This window comes from Myotis daubentonii, chromosome 3, assembly GCF_963259705.1.
Source record: "Myotis daubentonii chromosome 3, mMyoDau2.1, whole genome shotgun sequence".
NCBI classification, from domain to species: Eukaryota; Metazoa; Chordata; class Mammalia; order Chiroptera; family Vespertilionidae; genus Myotis; species Myotis daubentonii.
The window spans coordinates 66,654,795-66,681,005 of record NC_081842.1 but is presented as its reverse complement, the minus strand read 5'-3'; the positions used below and the strand labels follow the sequence as shown (position 1 = coordinate 66,681,005).

Here is a 26,211-nt window from a genome sequence, read left to right as displayed (position 1 = left end):
TTCCATTTGTTTGGATTTTATCAGGTCAGACAAAAATTCAGTAACTGAATTTAAATGGGGTTGATGTCATCATATTGCTCAGGGACTTTTTCCCATTCCCCTGGATATATAGAAAAATCTGAGGCTGGAAGTAGTTGTAAACAGGCTATAATTAATTTTTTTTGTAGGTTATATTTCCAAAATGTTTAGCCTTTAAATGTCATGAAACTTCTTCTGAATTTAATGATCTTTTCTTATCAGGACCTGGAGAATCCCTCAGGATGAAGCTGAGTCTCACCAAGGTAGTTAATGGCTGTCGCCTAGGAAAAATAAAAAACCTGGGCAAAACAGGGGACCACACAATGGACATTCCAGGCTGCCTTCTATACACCAAGTCTGGCTCTGCCCCACACCTGACCCATCACACGCTGCGTAGTATCCACGGGGTTCCTGCCATGGCTCAGCTCACACTGTCATCGCTGTAAGTAGTGGACTCAACCATTCCAGGTTTCAACTTTGGCAGCAGCTTAGTTACCTTAACTAAGGTACAGCAAAGCAAAAGACTTTCTTGCTTATATGTGTAAAATTTGTAGATTTTTTTAGAATGAAATCAGAAGAAATATATCAAATGTTATACATCATCTGGCCCTAATCTGCAAGGCACGGGTCAGACCTCCATGTTAAAGGTGCTTCACTTTTCCTCTGAACCCAAGGTTCCTCATTGCCACTGCTCCCAGGGTGACAAAGTAGGGGCCGCCTTTATGCACCAGCCTCAAAGATTTCTCTGTCCCTGCACGTGTACTTGCATGTGCTACTTATGGAAACAGAGCTAATGGAGTTAGACCATTTTGTGTATTGTGCATATGGACCTTATCCTTAATTGAATAATCTGCTCTAGATGAAATGACTGCAATATCCTCCTATATAATAAAAGGCTAATATGCAAATTGTTTCCTCCACCGGGAGTTCCACCAGGGGGCAGGGTGGCTGCCCCCCCCCCCCCCAACCACCTGTGGCACCTCCCCCTCACCCTCACTTGCTGCACCCACCCCTGCACGAATTTGTGCACTGGGCCTCTAGTTGTGTTAATAATAAACTGATTTGGAAGGAGACAGGGAAGAAGAAATCGAGATATTCTGGAGCAGTTGAACTTTGCCAGTTTCTCTTCTCACAGAACCACTTGCAGATTGAAAACCTTTACTCTGGCTAATGCATCTAGCCTAGTGAGTTGGGACTCTTGAGTAATGGTGTATTTGTTGTTCAAGACTACATTTACTGTCACGTAGCATGTTTGGGTGAGAAGAGGACTTCAGTTGTTATATCGAGTGTCTGTGGAATGATTAATTATTATGTATTTTTCTGTTTGACTTACAGTGCAGAATATCACGAAGTCTTGACAGAATATAAGGAAGGAGTTGGAAAGTTTATAGGTAAAATTAATTAAGTTATTCATGTGTGCCTTATGATGTATTAATTTGGAGTTTGGAGGTGCTGTTTATTCTTTGATCTTTCATTCATACATTTGCTGGTTCATTAATTTAGTAAGCATTTATTGAGCATCTGAGAACCAGACATTGGGGATTCAAAGATGAATAGGGAACAGTTATTGCCCTCATGGAACCCAGAACCTAGTTGGGATAAAAATAAACAGGTAATTCCAGTAGAGTGGTGACTACATTTGAAGATTAGGGGTATGTACATGTATCATGAGAGCGAGAGGGAGAAGCACATAACCTGCTGTAGGGTACATGTGGAAGGAGGTCAGAGTAAAGAAAGAATTTTTGAGAGAGAAGTGGAGGGGCTCCTTAGCTGGATCAAGGAAGAGTTAGCCAGGCCAGGAGGGGGTGGTAGTAGACAGGTATGGGCAGATATTCCAGGCATAGAGCAAAGACCTAGAAGTGAGACACTGCATGGAATTTCCCTAAGATCCAAAGGAGTTTTGTTAGGTTTGGCCCTAAAACATAAGGCAGAGGACAAAGAGTTTATGTACTGCTACCTTCTGATATGTTAATGTTTTCTTTTGGTCCAGAACTAGGATTTTTTATTTTTTTAAAATATATTTTATTGATTTTTTACAGAGAGGAAGGGAGAGAGATAGAGAGTTAGAAACATCGATCAGAGAGAAACATCGATCAGCTGCCTCCTGCACATCTCCTACTGGGGATATGCCCGCAACCCAGGTACATGCCCTTGACCGGAATCGAACCTGGGACCTTTCAGTCCGCAGGCCGACACTCTATCCACTGAGCCAAACCGGTTTCGGCCAGAACTAGGACTTTAAATGCAGGGGTATGTGTCCATTTATTTATAGGAAAAGCTTAGCAGTGATAGCTGGAGAATAAATTCTTCTGCAGACCATTTTCTCCTGAAGCTTTTTCCAATATCTAAGGCTCACTTAAGTGAATAAAAATCCTGTTTCCATTGGTTATTCAATAGTCTGCTTGTGAGAGAAACTGCATGATGACTTGTTTGTCACAAGGCCCTATATTTCAGTAGAGGAATTTATGTAATATAGTTTTTCTTGATATGAGACCAGTTTTAATAACCAGCTTTAAAGTATAAAAGTCTAAAATTAAGTGAAAATAACTAATAGAAGCTTTCTACAGATAATTGTAGCAGTTGAGATTGTGGAAAATGAGGTGAAGAACCGCAGAGATTTTTTTTTAATTTGCTTTATTTTGGGGGTCTTTTTTCATTGAAATTCTTTTTTTTTTATTATGAAAATGCAGGGTAGCATATGAAATTTAAGCACATATGGTTTGCTAAGCTTTTTTTGGATTTTTTTTAAAAAAACAACTTTTTTTGACTAAAGAACCTAAGAAACTATCATCTTGAGTCAGTGAAACTTACTGAAAATGAGATTCATTTGCACTATCCTACAGCTTTTAATTCTGCCTCTAGGGACTCATGATGTGGGATGGCTTTATCATTAATGAGATTATCTTTTGATTAGATCATTTCATCTTTCCAGGAGCTAGTTCCCCTTGCATAGTAACTACAATGAACATAATTGATACTAAATTTGTCTTCAAAGCAAATCGTGTAGGGTCAACGTGTCATTAAACACTTTCATTGTATCTCATCCTTAAGATTTACCTTCCCTTTGTAGCAATGCACTGTGTCATTAGAAATGAACCTTTGCAGTTATTTTGTGTAGATTAGCGGGTTTCAAAGTATTTTTCATTCATGTTGACAGGCCTCGTGTATTTCTAAGTGCATGTATGAGCCATTTACTGGGCTCAGTGTTGCTTTATCTAGCAGTATACATCATGAAGCTGTTCTGGTACAACACAGTGTAATAGTTGATATAAGTGCTTTCAAAGGGTTCTTGTTTATGTTTATACAGGCATGCCAGAATCGCTCTTGTACTGCTCCCTGCACGATCCAGTCAGCCCCTGCCCAGCTGGTTATGTAACAAACAAGGTATGTTCTCAGACATTCCTCCAAGGCTACAACTTTGTCCCAGCAAGTCAGCCCCCTGTATCCCTCTGCCTGGGATGTTGACCCATTCCTGACCGGTTTTTGCCTTCTCTTTATTTTTATGAATATAATAGGATGGGTGGTTTACAGGAGTTAAAGGAGATCTGCCTGAGGATGGGATTAAGGTAAAGAATGTATCCTCAGCTTTCTCATTGCTACAAAAATTTGGGGCTGGAAAAGGGTTAAGTACATTCTAAAAAAAGAAATTGCTATGATGGTAGAAAACGGTAGTCTTTTGATACCATGCTTTATTTGCAGTTTTAACAACCTCAGGAGGAGTGGGGAAAGTTGCTGATGAGTGTTATCACATGTCCAACTATATATAGTGGACCTCAGTGTAATACTGCTTGTTTTTAGGACAGAATTTAAGAAAACTGGGTCCACTTTTTAGCTAGTGAAGAGGAATATCAAAAGGACTTCATTAAAAGTTTTCTCTTGAGACATGGCCCCATTGCATTGTCCTTGAGGACAGTGTTGTGGCAAGGTTTCAGTACAGTGTAGGCAGAAGGAAGTTCACAGTTTTGAGTATGTGAAACACAGGTTTATTCTTGTATTATTACTTATTCTTATATATTTTTTCATACGAATAACTGCAAACCTCCTTTGCCTACCCCTGTATACACTACTACCTTACAAATGCAATTCCTTTCCCTGCACCCAATTTATTGATGTCAACAATATGTATTAATCTTACTAAGATTCCTATTTTAAATTACTCTTCTGCTTTACACTTCTTTTTATCTTGTAATTTGTATTCAAAAGAAAATATTTGATGTCAGTTATCTACCCTATTTATAAAGGAGAGAGGATTCATTTAAACATGCCAAAATAAAGACTGCGTGTCGCTTCCCCACCTATGTCCTTGTCAATCTTTTCAGAGAAGAGAGGAGCTGTAGGAGAAGTAACCAAAGGAACATATAGAGCAGCGGTTCTCAGCCTGTGGGTTGCGACCCTTTGGGGGTTGAACAACTCTTTCACAGGGGTCGCCTAAGACCATTGGAAAACACATATATAATTACATATTGTTTTTGTGATTAATCACTATGCTTTAATTATGTTCAATTTGTTACAATGAAAATACATCCTGCATATTGGATATTTACATTACGATTCATAACAGTAGCAAAATTACAGTTATGAAGTAGCAATGAAAATAATTATATGGTTGGGGTCACCACAACATGAGAAACTATTAAAGGGTCGCGGCATTAGGAAGGTTGAGAACCACTGATACAGAGGTTCTTGTGTACTATGGGATTTATGTCTTAGCACATAATTCTGTATGTAACTCAACTTGGTAATTGCTTAATGATGTGTAAGGCCCTAGACCAGGGGTCCTCAAACTTTTTAAACAGGGGGCCAGTTCACTGTCCCTCAGACCGTTGGAGGGCCAGACTATAGTTTAAAAAAAAGTATGAACAAATTCCTATGCACACTGCACATATCTTATTTTAAAGTAAAAAAACAAAACGGGAACAAATACAATATTTGTATTTGCATGTGGCCCACGGGCCGTAGTTTGAGGACCCCTGCCCTAGACTGCTTTTGGGGCACAACATGAATTGGGATACTCTAGTCAAATATACAATGGTGTGCTAAGGGCTATCATTTCTATAAAAGAAGTAAGCACACATTTCTGAAAGAATGTGGGTGAGGCAATTGATCATGCCAGGGAAGTTTGGGGAACACATTAGAGTAGGTGATATTTGAACTCTGTCTTGAAGAGTCCCAGGCAAAGGAGTAGGGGAAGCGACTTCAGTCAAAAGGAGTGATGTGATCAAAGACAGAAGAATCAAAGTCTGCTGTGTATTCAGGAACAGCATGGGTAGAGTGGGGTGGGCGAGACTGGAAGACTGGGCTTCTAGGAAAGTGTGACAGGATTCTTGGGAGCAAGCTCAGACGTTGGCTTGTATGGCCCTTAAAGGATTCTCTGTGAGCAACAAGGTTCTTAGAGAATTTGGAGTTTAGTATAGGAACCCTCTTTTACTCACCATGTCTAGGATGTTGAATTGCTACCATCTCTAGTTGTAAAGAAGAATTAAATTCAGAATTGCTTTAGCATTTTGTTATTTGCATTTCACTCTTGCTAATTCCCCATCGTCTTGTTCATTGGCAGTCTGTGTCTGTGTGGGGTGTTGGAGGACGAGTGGAAATGACTGCTTCCAAGTTCATGGCAATTCAGCAGGCCCTTCAGCCAGACTGGTTCCAGTGCCTCTCAGATGGAGAAGCATCTTGTGCGGAAGCAGGTTCCATAAAAAGAGCCAGGAAGTCTGTTGACCGATCGCTGCTGTTCCTGGATCATTGTCTGCGGCTGCAGGAAGAGTCAGAGGTAAAGCTGTGCATCTCACTGCTACTCTTTCTTGGAAACTCTTGCTAATTGCCATTGCATGACACCGCCTCTTCTGTTCTTCCTACTTCTCTGCTCCTTGCTTCTTGGTCTCTTGTATGCTCTCCTATTCTTTTTTTTCCTGACCCATTAATTATAATTGCTCTCTAGGATTCTGTCTAAGGTTCTCTTTACATCCCACTGTATGTGTTCTCATTAGGCAGTCTCCCCTTAGTTTTTTTTTATTGCTGATAGTTCTAAAATACTAGGTACAATCAAGATCACACTGTTTAGCTTCAGGATCGCATAACTACAGGGCTTTAGCTGGGCTCTATTACTAGAATATTCCTCATGCACATCTTAAACTCAGAGAAGAAACTCCATATCTTTTCTCTTCAAACCTCTTCTTCCTTTTGTTCTCTATCAATGCTCTGCTTCAGTTTTTGGCAGCCACCAAGTTTCTCAACACAGAAAGTTGAGTCTTTCAAGACTCCTTTCAATATCCAATTTAATCTCCAATATTCACTCTCCTTTGATTCCATCTCCCTAAATATACCTAGAATCTGCCCCCTCACTGCCCTTATCACCATCTTAAGGCCTCATAACTTCAGATTGTCTTATGTAAATAATTATTTAATTGTTCTTTCTGCCTCTGTTCTCCATTCCACCCAATCCATCTTCAGCCCTGCCGTCCAAGAGATCTTCGTAAAGCACAAATATGAACCGGTTGCCCACTTTCCTAAAAGAATTTGAGGTTCTCCACTTCAGCTCTTACATGGCGTGGATGGCCTGCAGACCTGGCCTCTGCCTATTTCTCCACCCAGTGTGGCCTCCTTTCTCTGTGGCTGGCACTTGCAGTTCCCTGAGGCATTTCCTTTTCAGGGCACTGTGCCTGCATGCAGACTTCCTTCTGGTCTGCTGCTTTTTTCTTATTCTCAGACATATTTCTCGTGCTTCCAGCTCCGGCTCATTTATTCCATTGTTTTCATTCGAGGAAATTGCCCCTGACCCTCCCAGGAAGTTCTTTTCACTCTTTTGCCACTCCTTTCATTTGGATCTAGCTATACTATAGCCCCAATCATATTGTACTGCAATGATTTATGTGTTTGTCTTTATTAACTTTGACCTCCTTAAGCTCAATTTCTGTGTGTTATTTTTGTATCTTCATCATGTAGCAAAATTCCTGACACCCTCCGTAAATACTGATGGTGAATGGTTATGATGGCTGGGGAAGGAGCTGTAGCTGTAAATAAGGGCTCCCGGTAGCAGAGTTGGTAGTGACGTTGGAAAAGGACGCGTTCACTAGGAGAACGCAGAGGAGGTAGGAGTTCAGGAGATAGTGACCAGAGGGGAGAATCAGGGTCTGATGATTAGGTGGTCGTCCTGAGCACCGATTAGTTTTCACTATGGCAGGTGCTTCCGTTTGAGGAACATTGTCATTTTGAATTTACCCATAAAAATGTAATTTGACTAATACAGTTAGTATACACGAAATAATGAGAGGAAACTTAGTTGTCATTCAGAATAGAACTCTCAGTATCTGCAATAGGAGTTGAGCCTGGGACACTGCTGTGGGTCTGAATTGCTAGTGTTGCTCTCTAGCCATTGTTTTGAGCCAGTAATTATCCTTGTAAAGTGAGTAATGTTTGATGAGTAAAAAGGACAGAGTATAACAGGACATGGTTATTAGAAAGGCCAGATGCGCCTCAAGTATTTCTTCTATGTTATACTCAGCCTCACCATTTCATACTATTTTCGTGTGCCGGTCAAATGCTGGGATTCCTCTCTGTACCCCTTATGTTTATCCTAGTGTCTTGATATGATTATTAATAGTGCCTCCTATACTCTTTAATGTGTTCCATTTTAGACAATAATTATATGTGACCCTGCTTCTTATACCCATGAGAGGGAATTCCTTAGATAGGGCTGTGTCAGTCACACAAAGGAACAAGCCTGTGTAACTCTGCTTTGTATGTCTGCATACATCTTTTTCTTTTCCAATGATTCCTTCCCCTCTTATTCATTGGATCCTCTTATTCTGAGTGCCCTTAAGTGTTGAGGCTCCCGAAGGCTCTGTTGTTGGACTTCTTTTCTTCTTCATACATTCCCTAGGCCAGAGACGGCGCACAGGCTTCATCCCAAGGTGCTTGGAGCTGTGCCCAGTACGAGCAGGAAGAGAGTGGTCTGTTAGGCATGTCTGCCGTGGAAGTAGGAATCGGGAGTGGCTGCCCCGTGCCAAGGGCCTACCGTTCTAGCCTGGGCACTCACATTTGTGTATCTCACATGTCCATAATCAGGCCTCTGCCGTGGCTAAATGTGTATGTTCCACTGATACCTCAAACTCAGAATACACAAATCAGGAGGTTCATCTTGTCTCAGCCTCACTATTTTTTAAAAAAATATATTTTATTGATTTTTTACAGAGAGGAAGGGAGAGGGATAGAGAGTTAGAAACATCGATGAGAGAGAAACATCGATCAGCTGCCTCCTGCACACCCCCTAACTGGGGATGTGCCCGCAACCAAGGTACATGCCCTTGACTGGAATCGAACCTGGGACCCTTCAGCCCGCAGGCCGATGCTCTATCCACTGAGCCAAACTGGTTAGGGCTCACTGTTTTTCTTTTTTTTTTTAGGATTATCTGTCTGCTCTTCTCAGCATCTCCCTGGACTTCCAAAAAGGAGCCAGGAGTCATCCTAGAGTCTAGGACCTAGACCAGCTGTGGGCAAACTATGGCCCGCGGGCCGGATTCGGCCCGTTTGAAATGAATAAAACTAAAAAAAAAAAAAAAAAAAAGACCGTACCCTTTTATGTAATGATGTTTACTTTGAATTTATATTAGTTCACACAAACACTCCATCCATGCTTTTGTTCCGGCCCTCCGGTCCAGTTTAAGAACCCATTGTGGCCCTCGAGTCAAAAAGTTTGCCCACCCCTGACCTAGACTGTCCTCATCCTCTTCTTGGACAACTAATCAGTTGTTGATTGTTCCATCTGATTAGGTTTCAGATCCACCCCTCTTCACCCCACTGGCACTGCTTTAGACCAGGTCCTCTTGGACTTTTACCTGGATTATTACATTGCCTCCTGCCCCATCCTTTAGCCGTACTCCCTCTTACTTCACTCTCCACACAATATCCAAAGTGTTCTTTCTGGAGGAATAGTGTGATGATGCCCCTCCCGTTTAAGAAGCAAAATTCCCTCTTCACAGCCTCCCGGCTCCCTCCCCACCCCTCTGTTCTACCAGAGAGCCACTGTTGACTTGTGTATTTCCTTGCAAAGCTTATATTTACAGTTACATACACATAGTTATTACATATATGTGTGGTTTTTATAACATGAATACAATCATATGTTCAGAAATTTCCTTATTCCTTGCTTAACAATATCTTGAAACTCTTTCCTTGTGCATATATTTGTAGTAGAAATTTGTAGAAGTGAAATTTTAGGATATAAAGATGAAACCACAGACATTGTGATATGTGTTGTGTACATGCCCTCCCATGAGGCTGGACTAATTTTTACTTTCTAGTTATCGGGGTATGTAAGTACATTTTTCACTTTCACTTTCACTGTGTTGTTATCTTTGAGCTTTTTTGTCAGTGTGATGGGCAAAAATGGTATCTAATTGTTTCCAATTTGCATTTCCTCACTGTGTGAGGTTTAGTAAGCTCTCCATATGTGTACAGGGCATTTACATTTCTTTTTCGGAAGTTCATATTTACATATCTGTCTAGATTTCAATAGGGTTGTCATTTCCTTAGAGGATTTTTGGAGCTTTTTCTGTAGTGTGGATGTTTACCTATTCCTCCAAAGAGTAAGTTTTCCTTTGCCCTTGTTGATAGTATATTTTACTAGAGAAGGTTTAATGTTTTTGTACTGAAATATGTCAGCCTTTTACTGTAAGCTTTAGGTTGCTTAGGAAGGCCTTCCTTAGACCAAGATTAAAAAAATATTTAATATATTCTTCTAATATTTGCATAACTATATTTTTTTATGTTTAGTTTTACTTTTAAGGATGGTGTGCAGTAGGGTTTTTTTGTTTGTTTGTTTTTGTTTTCCAAATGGATAGTCCATTGTCCCAACCAAATAGTTTAGAAGTTCCTAAAGTTGACTCTAATTAATAATGACTTGGCGGGGACCTCAAGCAGGCCTGGATAGTCATTTAAACAAATTAAAACTATCCCTTTGTCTTTTTCCTCTTGTACCTGCTCAGCATGCATTTAATTTACTCTAAGCTAAAGCATGGCTGCGTTTGCCTATTGCTTCAGTTTCTCCACACAGTCTTTTCATACTTGGGTGGCTTTCAAATTGTGCTCTTCGGAGCAGAGACAGCACCATTCCCTGCATGCTTCCCACTGAGATCTTGTCTGTCCATTGGGCTTCTCTGTAAGGTTCATTTAGATTTTAGACAAAGGTCTCCACTCCTGGAAACGGTTAAAATTGTTCAGTCCTTTTTTACCCTAGGTCCTTCAGAAAAGTACGATCATTGGAGTGATTGAAGGTGGAGATGTGATGGAGGAGAGGCTGAGGTCAGCACGAGAGACAGCCAAGCGGCCTGTAGGTGGCTTCCTTCTGGATGGCTTTCAAGGGAACCCGACAACTCTGGACACTAGACTGGACTTGTTGTCGTCAGTTACCGCGGAGCTGCCGGAAGACAAACCGAGGCTAGTGCTGAGTGAGGATGCTGGCTGAGCTTCATGGGCGGCAGAACAGGAGTGCTGGGGTTGAGTATTGTGCAGTCTATACATGGGCATGTCTTTCGATGTTTTTTTAAATAAATATATTTTATTGATTATACAGAGAAGAAGGGCGAGAGTAGAGAGTTAGAAACATCGATCAGCTGCCTCCTGCACACTCCCTACTGGGGATGTGCCTGCAACCAAGGTACATGCCCTTGACCGGAATCGAACCTGGGACCCTTCAGTCCACAGGCCAACGCTCCCAGTTAGGGCTCTTTCAATGTTTTGATGATGTCATTTCTGGGCTGAGGCTGACCACAGGGGGAATTTCCATCGAGGCTGTCCTGTGGTTGGTTCAGGATGTAGACCAGAGGACAGTTGCCATATGAATGAATTTATTTGATGCTCATTCTAAGTGAGGACAAGTGCCATACTATTTCTCCTCATTCTTGTGCTAAATGCAAGCACTGTTCCTAGGCATTAGAACATGGTTTCCAGGGACAGGTACAAGCTGTGGGGACTCTGGCCGTCCTCAGGGAGAGCTGAGGATGGATTTGTGCTGCCTAGCAGAATGAAGATGGGCACTACTAAGAAGAACTTCGTCGATTTGAGGCAGTGGTATCATATTTTGAAATTGAGGGGGCCGGCAGCACTATGGTTCTTTCCATAAATCCCAGGTTTTACTGTGGGCTGGTGAGAAGGGATGATCTACATGATTCAAAGCTAAAAGTCCTGAGTTTCTGAGTGCAGCTGATGTCTTAGACCACCCCCAATTTTGTTTTTTTAAAGAATAGTCTTTTTTCCACTTGGTGTGAATATTTATGCTCTTTCCTATAGATACCATAAGAGGTCTGATTATGATGTGCTGCTTTATACCCCTCGGGCTGTTGGCTAGTATCTAACATGCAGTTTTACTAATTTTTAAAAACAGTTACAACTTGCAGTAAAGTGTGTGAATCTTATGTAGAGCTTGATGACTTCTTACACACACACACACTTGTGTAAACACCAGCCAGAATGATATCTTTTCATCACCCCAGGCAGCATTTGCCCCGATTTTAACCCCATTGTCTGTTCATTGCTCCCTCTCCTAGTCCATTCCGGTACAGACTACAATTTAGCGTTAGTATTTCTAGTCTTTTTCTGGACTTCTCTGAGTTAAGTGCTCACAGATGTCTGTTACTGGATTTGAAAGCTGGGATTGTTTTTCTTTCTATAAGTGTGTAGAAACTCCAGCTTCAGTTGGAGAGGAGGACTAAGACATTACGTTACTTGAGGGAAACTGTAGTCAGAAAAAACAGCGTATATTTAAGGGTTCTGGTTGTTTAATATTACATAAGCCTTTTTTTGGACTTCTTTTAGAAATCAGAGAGTCTGTAAGCTTTTCTCTGCCAGTTCATAAAAGGAACTATGGGTAGAAAAACAAACATAAAAAACAGCAGCCAAACAGCCCTGATCTAGCATCTTCTGGTGTTGTTTTAGTGGTAAAACCTTGGTTGAGTATTAATATTCTCAGAATGCCTTGCCCATACCTCTAAAATTACCACCTCATCCCACCATGCAGACGTTTTCTTCATGGTGAAAATACAAAGAAGCATAAATAAGGCCAACTAGATTCCTAGATTCTATGGCCATAGTTGAAATTCTGAGAGCAAGAGTTGCTTTGTAAATGAACCTATGATAAAAATGCCTTTCTGGAACCAATTATAAAAATGAATTATAGGCAACATACAGTTAAAATATAGAAGTATTTGAGGGGGAACTAAAGCACACAGCTTTGCACTCTTAAAATCCATGTGGATAGGTAGGCTATAAAAGTTCAGTCTAAGACTAGGGAGGTTGTTCAGCACAGATGAAAGGAGGAAGAAAACTAACCTTTACACTGTGCTTTTTCAAATATCTCATTAGTTCTCCAAACAGTTCTGTGAGGTATGTATTCATGCTCTTATCTGTAATAATAAAAGGGTAATATGCTAATTAGACCTGATGTCCTTCAGGACAAAACCGGGGTGGAGGGAAGCCAGTGCCGGCAGCCAGGGGAAGGAAGGCCTACTCTTGTATGAATTTCGTACATTGGACCTCTAATTTTTAAAATGAGAAAACAAAAACTCAGAGAGGTTAAGAAACTTTCCCAAAGAACACAGCAAGTAAATTAATAGCAGAGCTCTCTAGCCCAGCTCTCTCTGCCTCCCAAGTAAAGGTTCTGTCCACCACATCTTATTATTTGCTGCCTGCCATGCTAACTATGACTGATGGTTTTCATTATTATTTTAATGCCCTCTTTGAGTCCTGGCATTGTCCTCATGTCAGTGTTCTTATTTTCACAGGCTCATCTGTGGTGTTAGCCTGCCAGATGAGGTGCTCGAGTGTATTGAAAGAGGAGTGGACTTATTTGAGAGTTTTTTCCCTTATCAAGTGACAGAGCGGGGAGGTGCCCTGACTTTCAGCTTTGATTACCAGCCGAATCCTGAGCAGACATGTAGGTCTTTTGAAGTTCATCTCAGTGTTATCCTTAACTTTCTTCTGTTTCCTATCAGTTTTGGCTTGTGACGCCAGCCAGAAATATGGGCGTATTATAAAGCCAGCCTTTTATAAAACTTCATCTTTGTTTCTTATCTGTATGCTCTGGCATGTTGGTCCACACAACCCAGGTACTTAATACTATACACATAGCTCATCAATATTAGCAGGTAATTTTGGAGTTAGCAGAAGCAAAAAAAAACAAAAACCCACAACACACACACAAAACCTCTTCTATTAACAGCCTGAAAAAGACCATTCAGAGTGAATAGTGATGAAAATCTAAGAAAAGAAAACCTTGAACTGCTTGGTAAAAGTTAATTTGTTTTTTCACAAAAGAGTTCTTGTCTGCTTTTTGCAAATCCTTTGCTATTAAAATACAGGGAGTCTCACCACCCTGATCCTAGCGTTACTTTTGCTTTTTTGTGCACACTGAGATGTGAAAGCTGTTTTCTACTGCGATTATTGCTTTGAACACTGCCATTTTATTTTATTGTCAAGAAAATCAGTTTCTGATTCTGCCATTTAACTGGCAGTAGTAAAGGAACCGGGATGCTGGCTTTGGGCTGGGTCCCTTGAAGCGCCTGCCCAGTTTTTCCCGAGAATGTTGCATGCCCAGTGTTTCCTCGGGCCTCCCTAGGTGTGCGGTCCTTTCCCGTCCTGCTGTCCTTTGAACTCGTCCTCTGTCACCGCCAGCCTTAAATTTGACTAGGGCTAGAGACTTCATTTAAAGGTCCATTTTATTCCCCATAAGTTATCAAAATTTCATTCAGAAGATGTTACACTTTTATAGAGCAGCTTAAGCATTAATCTAATTGGAATTACTCGGAAAACAAAATAAATCAGGTTGGCAAAATTCTTATATATATTGGAAGTCAATTTTACTGTCTTTTAGACCAGAATATAATGTATGTGGGTAGGTGTACCATAAACACTTCATAAATGTTCATGACTTTATTTACAAGCTTAATTATTTCCACCAGGACATAGGTAGCTATTAGTCATTCCGTACCATGTATATGCAAAATTGAAAAAGAACCTGATATTGTTCCTCTTTGGCCACAGAAAGCTTTTTATTTATGATTAGGAAAATTGAAATCGTTTGAACATTCTTATTAAAGTATTATTAATCACACTTGTGTGTATAGTAATTTATAGTCCTTTGCCAATTACAAAGTGAAAATTACAAAGGAATAAGTTGTCTAATGTAGACAGCAATTCCCTCGGTGAGAAGGATTTCCCAAAAGCCAGGCTTTTATGGGCTCCCATGTCACCACGCAAATTCATGGCAGCAAAGTATAGCCCTGGGCTCAGTGCTCGGGCCGCATCGTCTTTTTCCTTTAACTTGGACCAAATTACCTTCCTAGGACCATCTGCCCATTCTCCTTGGGCCAACCCTGAGATTGTTATTACTTGTTCCTAGAAATACTCATCTACTTGTCCCTGTTTAAGGCAGCTGGCTCTGTGCTTGGGAACTGGTGCTTCTCTTGTAAACCAGGAATTTTTTTTTCTCTTTTTTTGACTGGAATAACCATTTGTTTTTGTTTTTTTGTTTGTTTTTATTGATTAAGTTATTACATATGTATCCTTATCCCCATGTTACAGGAATGTTTTTTTCTTAAAGCAAAGAGTTCAGGGGACTAATTCAAGTCCCCATGTAATTCTGAATAATTTGAGTTCCCTGGAGGACTAGAGTCTCCATACAGAGTACACAAATTTAAACCATATTCTACTTTCAATCTATTTGGAACATAGGCAATTATAAAGCCCAATTAGTTTGCATGTGCATTAAGATATGACATAACTTCAACACACACATTCACATAAACACAGTAACTAGTTTTTAAAAATCATTTCTTGACAGTAAGATTATATTATTTACTTATAACCATAATTTGTTTAGATATTGTTGAATCTCCAAATTTTGATATTATAGACTTACAGATAATGGGTCTATGATCATCATATACATATTGCTATTTTTCTTTTTAAATATATTTTTATTGCTTTCAGAGAGGAAGGGGGAGAGAGGGAGAGAGAGACAGAAACATCAATGATGAGAGGGACATTGATTGGTTTCCTCCTGCATGCACCTCAACCATGGCCAGGATTCAAGCCTGCAACCAAGTATGTACCCTTGACCGGAATTGAACCCAGAACTCTCCAGTCCTCAGGCTGACACATCCACTGAGCCAAACCGGCTAGGGCCATATTGCTATTTTTCTTATGTCATTTCCTTGAGATAGGATTCAGGAGTGGAATTACAGAGTCTAAGGGCATGAAATAGCAACTAAAATAAGATACTCCCAAAGGCCACTCTTTATCTGACTTTCATTCAAGACTTTTTGTTGGTTTCTCCTTCAGTATTACAACAAAATGGGACTCAGGAAGAAAAACAATATGTGGATCAGTCAAAGAAAATGAAAACAGCCAGTGGCAACCAAGAAATGACATCATTTGAAATTAATCTGAAGGAAAAAAAGTAAGGATTTTTTTTTTTTTTTTTTTAGTTTAGATATTGATTTCTGACTTTTAAATTTCAATCTGTTTTAAAAGTTTACATTACTGTTCCCTTTTCAGTTTATGACTTTATAAAATACTTATAGCTGGGTATTAGTTAGGCCTTCTCAAATTCAGTTTCAGAAAGTCCTTTTTCTGCAGAGGAAGTTGTGTACTTTGTCTTATCAGAAAACTGAGCCTAGTTAACTATTGTTTAAGAAGAGCTGTCATAAAGGTTAGACCAAACCCATTGTTTGCTGTTTTTTACTCCTTCCAATTACTTTAAATAATGACAGAACAAAATAGGGATTTCAAGATAAAATACAACATTTTTAAAAATTTTAAGGAACTTACTATAGGAATGCCTATCTAGTAATAGTACAGATTTGAAAGTTTATGAAAGAATATGAAAATCGTAGTTTTCATCTATTCTCTAGGGCAGCCGTGGGCAAACTACAGCCCGCGGGCCGGATTCGGCCCGTTTGAAACGAATAAAACTAAAAAAAAAAAAAAAAGACCGTACCCTTTTATGTAATGATGTTTACTTTGAATTTATATTAGTTCACACAAACACTCCATCCATGCTTTTGTTCCGGCCCTCCGGTCCAGTTTAAGAACCCATTGTGGCCCTCGAGTCAAAAAGTTTGCCCACCCCTGCTCTAGGGGCTTCTTAATTGTAGGTGTGAAATAATGTTTACCACATTTAACGTCTTAAAAAATGGCCAAGGAGTTTCATTTCTATTTTTTAAATGTTACGGTAATATGAATGGTTACCACTAAAGTTTTCTGTATGTTATAGATTTAGCTGGAAATGGGAGTTTTCTTATATCAGCGCTAGATTGGAAGTTACGGAGACTTGGGAGTTGGGATCCCAGCACTGCTCGTGCCTGTCTGACACTTTCCAGGTCATTTGCGTTTTAATAGCTGATAAAAGGTAGCACATATTGTGCTTAGTGTGTGCTCAGCAATGTCCAAGCCTTTTCCTATATTCACTCATTTGATCTGGGGAACAGCTCTGTAATGTGGGCACTGTTACCATTATAGATGAGGAAACAAAAACAGAGGAAGGTTAAGTGACTTGCCCAAGTAAGCTCTGATCCAGGAATCAAACCCAGGCATTGTAGATTCAGAGCCCTCCTCATAGCCCCCTTAGTGGTCCTCATCAGTAAAATGACAACAAAAATGCCTGTCTCCAAGGGTGGTTGATGAGATTAAAGAGATAGTATGTAAAAAAAGTGGTTTGTAAACTGCAAAACGCTATGCAAGTGAAAGGTCGGACCCTGTCTTCTGATACTAGTTCTGGTGGCCAAAGGAGAAATGTGCATTCATCAGAACAGCATTCCTGTTACTACAGTGTGACTGACAGTGCTCAGCCTGAGGGAGCGAACACAGGACTCTCTTTGCTGCTCCCTTGTAAGCCTCAGGCTAGAAGGTTATATCCAGCTGAGGAGGACTGCTAACTGGGGCCGCATTGCCCTCTTAAGCAGGTGCCCAGCAGTACATTTGGCAGTGATGCTATTAACCATATTCGTTATGCACCGGCAGAATAGGTTGTGGAGTTCGTATATTCCTCACTTTCTGGAATGTCATTCTAACTTCCTTTCTCAGGTACCGGGAGGACTTTGACCCATTGGTGAGAGGGTGTTCCTGTTACTGCTGTAAGAACCACACTCGTGCTTACATTCATCACCTGCTGGTGACCAATGAACTGTTGGCCGGAGTCCTGCTTATGATACACAACTTTGAACACTACTTTGGATTTTTCCACTCTATCCGGGAAGCACTGAAGAGTGACAGGCTGGCACAGCTGAAGGAGCTCATCCGCAGGCAAGCATCGTGAGCCTGGCACACAGGTCTGACTCCACATTGAGCCAGTACCACTGCTGTTCTGTGGGAAGCGGAGAACGAGAAACCATCTTAGCTTTCATCATTTATGTTTGAGGATACGATCTGCTCAGTTAAGGAACGTCTGTACCAAACTCTGCCCACAGGAGGCTAAAGAGCTTTTTTCTAAAGACTTAAGTGACCTGGATTGATCAGAAAGAATTGAACCATGACCTTTAATATTTCTGTGCTAACTCTTTTAGTCAGTAGAGATTTGTTTAGTCAAAAGCGTTAGATGTGAAGAGACAGCCTTGAAGTGGCAGTGATGAGATTCTGAGGGTACACTGAGGTGCATTGGAGATTAAAGGGAGATGATTGGTCATGAGCAGCATGGCCTTGTGGCCTCATGCCTATTGACTGGAGAAGGAATCTGCTTCATTCAGGCGTTTTCTTGGTGCTCAGGGGCCTCTTTTGGGTACTGCCTTCCAAGCTGCTCCAGCAGTATAGTCAGTCAGCAGTGGCTCTTTCGATTTAACCAGGCGCACATCTCCATGGAACGTGGGGCTCACACATTGCTCCTCTGACCGATTGCTCCAATGCACACGCCTTCATTTGGCTACATGGCTACATGGTCTATTTCTGACTTGTCTCCCTAGAGCTAACTGGAAGCTTCCCTAGCTGCGTCTGGTTGTGCAGGTCCACTATAGTCTGCCCTTTAGGTTCAGTAATAGTCTGACCACATAATAACTGTAGCCTCATCACTTGGGGAGATTCCTCCACCATATGTTCACTTGGATAGAGCTTCGGACTGGCAGTTAGAGGATTGGGGTTCAGTGCTACCCACCCACCTCTTCATGCCTGTTTCCTCCTGAATAATTGGGGACAGGCATGTGGATAGGACTAAATGAACTTCTGAGATTACATCTAACTCTAATATTTGGGAAACAAATAGTTTTAGATCAGAGTCATAGCCTTACTTATAGTTCTTGCTTATTGATCACCATTGGCCTGATGAAAATGCAGCGGAGCCAGGAGTCAGGCAATAATAGAGACATTTCAGAGTCTAAAAAGAGGTTTGGCTGTGGATTTTGAACTGGTTGGTGAATTGGCATTAGCAGATCCTGAGGCTGGAAAGACCTTCCTGGATCATCTCTGATCCTGTGAGTTTTTTTACTCTTCCCAAAGGAGTGACATTTGTGTTGATGGTTGTGACAAGTGATTTGTATATTTTTGTGTGCTTTTCTATATTTATGAAGTTTTCTACAAGAACATACCTACACAGCCCTGTCTGGTGTGGCTCAGTTGGTTGGGCATTGTTCCATGCACCGAAAGTTGCTGGTTCAATCCCCAATCAGGGTACATGCTTGGGTTGTGGGCTCGATCCCTGGTGTGGGGCATGCAGAAGGCAGCCAATCAAAGTTTTGCTCTCACATCAACGTCTCTCTCTCTTTTTCTCTCTCTCTGTCTTTCTCTTTCTCCCTCTCCCTAAAAATTAATTTAAAATATATACAGACATTTATACGCATAGTTTTTGTCAAAACAACAACAGAACCAAAAAGAGGCCTTTGTTTTTGTTTTTTTAAAAAAATATATTTTATTGATTTTTTTACAGAGAGGAAGGGAGAGAGACAGAGAGTTAGAAACATTGATGAGAGAGAAACATCGATCAGCTGCCTCCTGCACACACCCCACTGGGGATGTGCCCGCAACCAAGGTAGATGCCCTTGACCGGAATCGAACCTGGGACCCTTGAGTCCGCAGGCTGACGCTCTGTCCACTGAGCCAAACTGGTTAGGGCAAGAGGCCTTTGTTTTGTGTGTAGGACTGTGAACTACATTTGTTTTATATTATTGTGCTGTATTTTGCTGTTTGTTCATTTTAGTGGGTGTTACTAAGCATTTTTAAAAAGTTATTATGTGGTTACTACATTTTTATGTGTTGGATGCCCATCTATATGGTTTACCTTTATTAGATGGGAGTAATTCTGTTTTGGAATTCATAACTTTGGAATTCATGGGCATTCCTATTATCTCTCTCCATGAATGGTACGGGTACTTATGAAAGAATCTCTGTTCTCAAGGATCTGATTGTTTTGAAGTATATTGGATGGGACTTGTTCATATGTTTATATTCCTTTTCAATGCCAAATCCATTGTTAGAGGACTATTAATAAATATCCCAGAATTTGTATAAAATGTATGAGTTTTATGTTCAAAACACTGAAATTTCTGCCCAATATTGTCCATTTTTCTGGGTCTTTTTCTTATTAGCACATTTGAAAAAAATGTTTCTTTAATGAAACCTATTAAAGTCAATGGCCAGTAAACATTTTGAACTAAAAATATACTGTCTTATTTCCTGTAACTGGTAGTGGATCTACTAAACAAAATATTAAATTTCCATGGTACCAGAAATAGTCTCCAATAGAAAAAGATTTTTCTACATTTATTCCATCTGTAGTCATTGTTTTAAGTGTGCTCACACTAAATGCAGAATCCAGGGAGACTCAGGGATGCATCTGTCTCTTTAAATTATATAATTAGGGACCTTAAGGCCATGCTTAGCACATAATGAAAATAATAACTACAGTCTTTGGAGCATTTTTAATGTGCCAGGCACCTCAGTACATGCTTTCCATATATATCTCATTGACCTGTAGAGCAAAGCTGTGAGGTGTTGATATATTATTCCTGTTACTGAGTTTCAGGAAGGTTGAGGGCCCTGCCTGAGGGCCTACCAGGAATTTCTGGAAGGTTGAGTAGTTTGCCTAAGGTCTTCCTTCCACTAGTTAGCTCCCAGGTTACACTTTGGCTCCATCTGACTGAAACTCAACAGTTCCCATTGCACTAAGTAGCTTCTTGCTTGTGACTTGCTCCTGGGTTAAAGGACTAAGAGAAGCAAGGACTGAATAGAGGGGCCTCTGTCTTAAGGGACAGATGCTTCTGGAGCCTTGCTGGCACTCGGCCCCTCGCTCCTACTCCTGTAGCGGAATAGCCGACACTGCAATGTGTAGCTACAGTACCACGCTATCACGTGTAGGTCTAAGTGCCATTCCATGTCCCCAAATCCCTCTCACCCCCCAGTTTGGGGACTACTCCCACCCTGAACTGTGTTGAAAGGGTTTGGGTCTCTGATTGGTTCAAGTGGACTCTTGGATAATCAATAGGAGTCTGAGGTTTCCTGTATGCCTTGGGGGAGGAATATTTTATTCTCTGGGAATAAAGGGAAAAGATTCTTCTAAAACATTTTAAAATCAAATGTTAGTATAATTAGAGGATTTTAATAAAAACTTCAAACAAAGACCATCCAAAGGCCAAGATGAGAGTGTGAGAGCAACTATCTTACCCAGGATGTTTTTTTCTGTTGAGGCAGCTTGGAGCTCACTGAGACCCACAGAGTTAAATGATTACCCTGTGCCTTCCTGATTAGGAACAGGCTGCTCTCTGCAGTTTGATAAGTCTCGCTCGTAGCTACGGGATTACAGCTTATTAAAACTGACAGTGCTGTGTAGGGCAGGCAGCCAGGAAGGTCAAACTCACATGCTGAGCCAGCCACCAGCAAGGCTCTGCCTTTACCTGAAGGTTTGGTGTAATTGGCATTCATTTAAAAATTCTTTTCCATTTCTTTCCTTTTTTAAAAAAATACCTTTCAGGTCTCTTTCTCATTTTATACCTTTTATCTCCCTTATTCCTCATAAGAGTTCCTGACTTACTACCACATAATCCAAATAACAGTGGGTACAGAAGAAGAGCAAGCCCAGTGTACTAGTAAGCTATGTGAGTTCGGATCACCATACATCCTCACAGTCCACTGTCCACAGCAATCCCGGTTTATGTCTGTGGTGCAGGCATAATTACTAATAGCACCCCCTTTACTCTCAAAAGTGCCCTGGTTTGGACAACAAGTTATGTGGTCACCCTAGGGTGAGTGGTAGAGGTGTCCCACCCGGAGAGAGCACAGGTGTCTGCCCAAATCGGACAGTTGCTACCCACTCGCCAACCGCTGCAGTGCCTCCAATGCTGTGCTGTCAGATCTCCCCAGTCTCGTGGAGAAGCCAAAAAGCTGAATTTTCAGGTGAAATCTCACCATTTTTAAGTGCTGGATCAATTTTTAAAGCCCAACAGCAAATGAGTGGATTAGAAAACGGTGGTACATCTACACAATGTAATACTGTGCCGCTATAAAAAAGAAGGAACTTTTACCATTTGCAACAGTGTGGATGGAACTGGAGAGCATTATGCTAAGCTAAATAAGCCTGTCAGAGAAAGATAAATACCACATGATCTCACTCATATGTGGGATTCAATGATCAACATAATTTGATGAACAAAAATATATCCGGAGACAAATGGCAGGGGAGGGGGGTGGTTAGAGAGCAACCAAAGGACTTGTATGCGTGCATATTAGCATAACCAATGGACACAGACACTGGGGCGGTGGGGGCTTGCCCCGGATGGGGATGGCTGGGGGTGGGGGGGTGTCAACTGGGGAAAAAGAAGACATGTAAAACTTTAGACAATAATAACATATATATATATTCTGGTAGCCCAACAAAACCTAGGTGTGCCTAGTTTGTAACCTTTGAGTTAGAATCTGGAGGGAAGTTACTTTTAGCAGTTTAAAATTCTCAGTGGCTCATAAAATACACAGAAAAAGCACCTCAAGTTTCTAGCTCCTGCAGCTGATGACAGGTTCCCACGTGCAGAGATTCTCATGTTCTCCCGACTTCATCGCATGACCTCCACACAGCTCCCAGGACCACTCTAAAAGGCTTAGAGGGGCAGGAAGCATGATCTGTCTTATGGATGGGAACTGTTCGGTCTGGGGGAGGAAGGCTAGCAGTTGCTGTGTCTTTCCTCTTAGGGAGTCTGAACAGACATATTTCTTCCCAGTTACCACTCTGGCTGTCCTACATCTTACCCTATTTTCTGCTGGCTCTGCCCTTTCAGGGGCGGTAATGATTTCCCAGTTCTCACTTCCCAGTGATCCTTCTGACTTCACAAAACCAGTTGCTACAAAGATAGAAGGGCTCCCATTGCGCCGTCCAGCATTGGTCCTCTTTGACACAGCGAGAGCTCAATTATGTTTGTCAAGTGAACGCAAATCCTCTGAGCAGTTGAGGCGTTAGCTGCAGACTTGAGCCTACTGAGCACTGGTTACGAGTGACCCGCGCAGCAGTACGTGGTGGGATCCTGACTGAATGTCTTGTCAGTGGTGCTTTTATTTCCTTTATGCTAGGCAAGCTCCCGATGACCTGACATTTTTGTTCTTCTTTTACGGGGTTCTCCTTCCTACCATTAGCATCTTCTAGTGCTGGCCTCAAAGCAATTCCCCCTGCCCTGACAAGAGGAGCTCAGAGTGAACTTTCCTTTTGTTCTCATTCCTCACGCTCCACTTTGAGCCCGGGCTGAAGTTGCCAAGGAGTTCAAACAGCCCGTGCTTCCGCCAGTGTGAGTCCGAGGGATTAGCACGTCCGCTCTGCACACTTTCCCTAATGTTCACCTCTTTCCCTGAAGTGCTGTCCCCTGCTGTCTGCTCCTTTGTCGGGGAAACACATTTTCTCTTATTATCACCTTGCTCCCTGCCTGTTTCAGATGGCTTCAGCTCGCCTCTTAACAAAATCAAGATGTTGCTATTAATGTTCATCTCTTTCTTTAACAGCTTAGCGTCACCTTCTTTTATTTAGTCCTTTCCCTCTTCCCTCCCAAACCATGTAATCATCTCTACTTCAAGTAAAAGTTTCATAACCATTTTATAACTACTTCTTTATAGTTGTTATCAATAAGGCACGAGTGGAAGGAGATAAAGGGGAGAGGAACTAAAAGGGGGTTAGAGGTCCTCCAATAACAGAAACAGCAAGCGTCTGCAAGATTCTTCTTTTATGAGGAAACTAGGCAGGATCAGCCCTCAAGACTGAACATCACGAACCCAGTGGCCTAGTGAAGTTTTCCTCCAGTTTTTATGGATGGAATGGGAAGATGGTCTCCCCTTAGAGGCTAAGTTCTCCCCTGTGAAAGGAGACCATCTACCAAATTGTTAAAATATTGCTCAGAACCATCCCAGAATCATTTATGTTGGTCATAAATCCTTTCAGGAAATCCAGTTACATAATGGATAGGAGCTTTTCAAACCACACCTCCAAAAAGCTAAAATATTTACCCATATTTTTCAGCATTTAATATTCCCTACTCTTTTTGTTCGTTTGTTTAACAATCAACACTAATAAAAGAGAAAAATGGTAATTGGCGTACGAGCTACCCTTTTCATTGGCTAATCAGGGCTATATGCAAATTAACTGCCAACTGAGATGGCAGTTAACTGCCAACAAGATGGCGGTTAATTTGCATACGTAGGCACAATGCAGGGAGGCGAAAGGGAAAGCAGGAAGAAGCCCCCTGCCACTGACAGTGATCGGAAACCCAGGGGGGAGCTAAGAGCTGGGGGGCAGGGCAAAGGCGGCCCTGGGGCCGCCTTTGCCCTGCCCCCCAGCCATGATCGGAGAATCAGGTGCCTTTGCCGCCCTGGCCAGTGATAGCAGGAAGTAGGGGTGGAGCCAGCGATGGGAGCTGGGCACGGTCAAAGCTGGCAGTCCCAGGAGCTAGGGGTCCCTTGCCTGGGCCTAAAGTGAAGCCCACGATCGTGGGGCCGCTGCAGCTGCGGGTCCCCGCTGCCCGGGCCGAACGCCTAGGCCAGAGGCATCAGGCCTGGGCAAGGGGCCGATCCTGCGATTGGAGGGTGATGGGGGTCAACGCCTGAGGGCTCCCAGTATGTGAGAGGGGGCAGGCTGGGCTGAGGGACACTCCCCCCACACACACACCCAGTGCACGAATTTCGTGCACCGGGCCCCTAGTCTTATATAACATTTCCATCACAATTCCATTTATTATCCCCCATAATGCCAGCTGAAGAAAACATAAACTATGTGACTATACTCAGTTCCCCACACAGTAATTCCACATCAAATGAGAAGAGACTAGAATGACAGTATGTTCAATATTTTTCGGTATCTGATTTTGGTTAAACTCTCGAATTTCACGTTGTCTGAGTATTAAAGTCGCTTCCAGTCGTGTTGAAAAGTCAGTTCAACTTTACTTTTCCATTTGAACATTCAGCAACTACCACAAATTCAACATGTCAAAAAACAAATGTAGCCCTAACCAGTTTGGCTCAGTGGATAGAGCGTCAGCCTGCGGACTCAAGGGTCCCGGGTTCGATTCCGGTCAAGGACATGTACCTTGGTTGTGGGCACATCCCCAGTGGGGGGTGTGCAGGAGGTAGCTGATCGATGTTTCTCTCTCATCGATGTTTCTAACTCTCTGTCCCTCTCCCTTCCTCTCTGTAAAAAAATCAATAAAATATATTTAAAAAAAAAACAAAACAAAGTTATTGTCTATCTTCAATCAAGCTAGTTCTCCAACGTCCTTGCCTCTGTCCACGGCACCAGTCTTCCAGTCGATCCAGCTGGAAAACTGCTTCCTTGGCTAAATAAAATTATGTATAGAAGCAATGGGGATAAGTTATTTCAAGGGAGAGATCAACAAGACTTGATGACTGGCTCAGAGGATGCAGGTAAGACATGATTCAAGGAAGATTACCACCCATCTAGCCCTTGTTCCCTTGTCCCCTCCCACTCCTTTAGTCCTCCTTTAGTCCTACTGCAAGGAGGCTAAGCTGTCATGAATACTATCTCATTGGGATACTCCCTGGTAAAAACCTTCAATGGCTCCCCAATGTCATCCAGAGCAAGGCTCAGCTGGCTGATGAATTTCTAGACCTGTCATAATCTGACCCTATCCAATTGCTACGGTTTTCTCACCTTTTCCCAATGGTCATATCTTAATACTACCATTCTTCAAGGTCCAGTCCAAGAACCAAACCTTCCACAAAACGTTGGCTTTTCTAGGTACCTAGACTCTCGGGATTGGAAGAAGGGCTTTTATTCTGGCTTCCCTTGTTCATAAAGGCACCAATAACCAGCCCACTGGGCATTTGCTTTGCTCAGGCCTTCCATTCTGTAAGCCTCCCCTCCCAACCATACTGTCAGCTCTTTGAAGGAAGGCTAATTTCTCAATATTCTCCTTGTCTGCCCCCACCCCCCCACTCCTGCCTCAGGTTGCAACACATGTGTCCACTGAAATAATTAAAGGGGAACATGTGGCTAGTTTTCTATAGTATGTCTATACCCCTCTGCCTTTAACACATGGCTTGTCCCATGCTTCTTTTCATTACACATTGCTCAATACTTCCTGTGCTTTACAATATTACCTTCTCTACTGTTCATGGCATGAGGCCCAGAAATCAGGATTTTAAAAAGATTCCCAGGTGATTCTAATGTGCAGCCACGGTTGAGAACCACTGTGTTAAAGGATACAAAGCAGGAAGGAGATCCAGGATTTCAACTGGGTACTGTGACTTGGAAGCCCAGGATTTTTCTATTTCACTTCCTCACCACCCGAAAATGTATGTTCCTTATACAGAGTACCTGCTCTCCTTTAAGAACTAAGGCTTGATGTAGATGGAGGCTTGTGCCAAACAAAACTTCCTCGTGTGATCACCTCTCCTGGTTGCCCTCTGGGCCACTCCCATAATTACTCTCTGATACACTAGAACTGTGAGTCACGATGACTTAATAACTGTTTTCTTTACCCTTTTTGGTCCCAGAAATCTGTAGCTGCATTTTAATGATGATAGGGCTGAGGAGTGACCCAGAGATGGCAATTTTGTATGGCCAAAGACTCATACATTTACATATAAATGAAAAGCAAAAGGCTTCATCCAATCTGTTGAGGACCTGAGTAGAACAAGAAGGTAAAGGAAGGATGAATTTGCTGCTTTCTTGCTTGAGCTGGGACATCCATTTCACACTCCCCCACCCCATCAGTGTTTCTGGTTCTTGAGCTT

The 26,211-nt window shown here is 41.8% G+C and overlaps 1 protein-coding gene across 1 annotated transcript; it reads left to right on the top strand.

Moving 5' to 3' along the window:
- The first annotated feature begins 243 nt into the window (after positions 1-243).
- On the top strand, positions 244-19,505 carry QTRT2 (queuine tRNA-ribosyltransferase accessory subunit 2). Its single transcript, XM_059687800.1, has 8 exons — positions 244-460; positions 1,354-1,409; positions 3,326-3,402; positions 5,576-5,788; positions 10,253-10,452; positions 12,795-12,946; positions 15,352-15,469; positions 17,095-19,505. The coding sequence occupies exons 1-8, from the start codon at positions 261-263 to the stop codon at positions 17,324-17,326; spliced, it is 1,248 nt and encodes a 415-aa protein (XP_059543783.1). The 5' UTR covers positions 244-260; the 3' UTR covers positions 17,327-19,505.
- The last annotated feature ends 6,706 nt before the right edge of the window (positions 19,506-26,211 follow it).